Raw genomic sequence first — 2,211 nt, 5'->3', positions numbered from 1 at the left:
ACACCGGTTTTATTCTGGTTTTACCCCAAAAGTTGGTGCCCAGCCCTCCTGCTGCCCCTGGGGCAGAAGGATCCAGCTCCAGCAGCTCCCTCTGGCTGGAGGGAGGGGGATGATGGTGGGAAAAGGGGCTTGGAGCAGCCCCTGGAGCTGAGGAAGAGCTCGGCAAAGGTGCCAAGTTTGGCTGCCCAGCCCAGCCAGGGACATCCATGGCAGCCTGGTCCTGGTCCAGAGGGAATTTGGGGACCCACTGGGGTGTTTTCCAGGCCCAACCCTTCCCTCCCCTCATCCCAACCACAAAGAGACTCGGGGGGCTCCTGGTGTTTTTCATTAGAAAACCCTTTATATTCATTTCATGTCGGTCGAAATCACAAGAAATTAGGGAGGAGGGGTGGGCAGAGCCCGGGCAGGGTGCTGGAGGCTCGACAGGGAGGTCATAGTGGTGGTGGTGGTGGTGGTGGTGGTGGTGGTGGGGCCTCCTCAGCAGCTCCTGTCCCTCAGCCAAGCTGGCCACGGCCGTGGAGGGCTTCGAGCCGGAGCAGCAGAAGCAGCAGCAGAGCTACTTCGTGCGCCTGGGCTCCCTGTCCAGCAAGGTGCAGCACAGAGCCCTCCAGCACTCGCTGGGCAAGCTGCAGAGCGCCCGCCACAGCAGCCAGGACCTGTTGGCACAGCTCCAGCGTGCCCTCGACCTGGTAAGACCCATCCCCGTGCCCCCCCGACGTGTCACCCCAACGTGTCACCCGCTCACCCACCCACCGCCGGCTCTCCTCTCTCCCAGGTGGAGCACCTGAAGCAGGGCGTGGACCAGCGGCTGCAGGGAGGGCAGGAGAAGCTGCAGCAGATGTGGCTGGAGTGGAGGATGAAGCAGCCGGGCGCTGCCACCAAGGACCCGGCGGCACCGGCGGCACCGGCGGCACCGGAGGTGGGCGGAGGGCAGGGGGTGTCCCCGCGGGGGTGACCCGGGGCTCGTCCCCCCGCCCTCCCCAGCCCTCACCGGCCCGTTTTCCCCCCTCAGACGGTGGAGTCGGGCGCGCTGGCCATGCTGCAGGGGCTGGCCCAGCAGCTGCAGAGCTCCTGCCAGCCCCTGGTGCTCGGCCTGCAGGGCCTGCCCGGCAGCATCCAGGACACGGCGGGGCAGGTCCGGCACAACGTGGAGGGGCTGCGGGCGGCCCTGGCCTCGGCCGGGTCCCTGCAGGACCTGTCGGGGGCTGTGCTGGCCCGTGCCCGTGCCCACGCCACCCGTGCCCGGCAGCTGATGGACGAGCTGGTGGAGAAGGTGGCCTCCAACCCCCCCCTGACGTGGCTGGTGGGACCCTTCGCCCCCTCCAACGAGCGCCCCGTGGAGATAAAGTAGCGTCCTCTGGGCTGCCCGTGCCCTCCCCACACACCCCAAAAGCCTCAGCAGGAGCAGATACTAAACCCCCTCCTCCCCCAAGCCCACCTTGCCCCCCTAACCTTGTGCCTGCCCCCCCTCGCACAGCTCTGTCCCTTGTCCCCTGCTCTGTCCCTTGTTCCCTGCCCTGTCCCTTGTCCCCTGCAGGAACATGCCTTGGACCCCCCAAGTGCCTGCTGGGGGTCCCCTCCAGCCCCCCTGGAGGGGCCCCCTGTGCCCCCAGTGCCTTTCTCGTAGGGTGAGAAGAAGCACAAGAAGCAATAAACTGGTTAGTTTTGCACCGGGCTGAGGTTTCTTTGGAGGGGTTGGGTGGGGGGGTTGGGTTGGTATCAGGGCTCTGGAGGAACAACCCCCACCCCCCACGACCTGGGGACCCCCATTCCAGAGGCAGGGACCCCCCCTGGCCTGTCCCCTGTGCCGGTGGGAGCAGGGGTGGGAGGGGAGGGGCTGCAAGTGGGATCAGGAGTGGGGGGCCTGGAGGGGCTGAGTCAGACCCATGCCGGGGAGGGGGGGTCTGGCAGTGAGGGGGTGCAGGGCAGGACCTGCTCACCCCACTGGGGGCAACAGGCCCCCCCCCGTGCCCCCCCTGTGCCCCCCATCTCATGCCCTGGGGTGTCACCCACCCCCCAGTGCCAATGTCCTGGTGCTGAGTGTGGGGGCTGAGCCAGACCCCAGGGCCCCCCCAGAGGGTGTCCCCTCGCCCCACATGCCCCAGCTGCCCACCCCTCCTGCCAGCAGCCCCCCCCGTGCCCCCCCTGTGCCCCCCATCTCATGCCCTGGGGTGTCACCCACCCCCCAGTGCCAATGTCCTGGTGCTGAGT

General features: G+C 67.9%; 1 protein-coding gene across 1 annotated transcript in view; it reads left to right on the top strand.

Annotated features, from left to right (window-relative positions):
* LOC108506524 (perilipin-3-like) overlaps positions 1-1,670 on the top strand; it is a 5,785-nt gene extending 4,115 nt beyond the window's left edge. Inside the window, exons 4-7 of the mRNA XM_017833618.1 lie at positions 33-175; positions 499-689; positions 776-919; positions 1,013-1,670. Of these exons, the coding sequence (XP_017689107.1) occupies positions 33-175; positions 499-689; positions 776-919; positions 1,013-1,351 (817 nt within the window). The 3' untranslated portion in view covers positions 1,352-1,670. The remainder of the gene's footprint in view (positions 1-32; positions 176-498; positions 690-775; positions 920-1,012) is intronic.
* The last annotated feature ends 541 nt before the right edge of the window (positions 1,671-2,211 follow it).

This window comes from Lepidothrix coronata, unplaced genomic scaffold, assembly GCF_001604755.1.
Source record: "Lepidothrix coronata isolate B3197 unplaced genomic scaffold, Lepidothrix_coronata-1.0 Scaffold219, whole genome shotgun sequence".
In the NCBI taxonomy this organism is placed as follows: Eukaryota; Metazoa; Chordata; class Aves; order Passeriformes; family Pipridae; genus Lepidothrix; species Lepidothrix coronata.
This window is presented reverse-complemented; position numbering and strand designations above follow the sequence as displayed.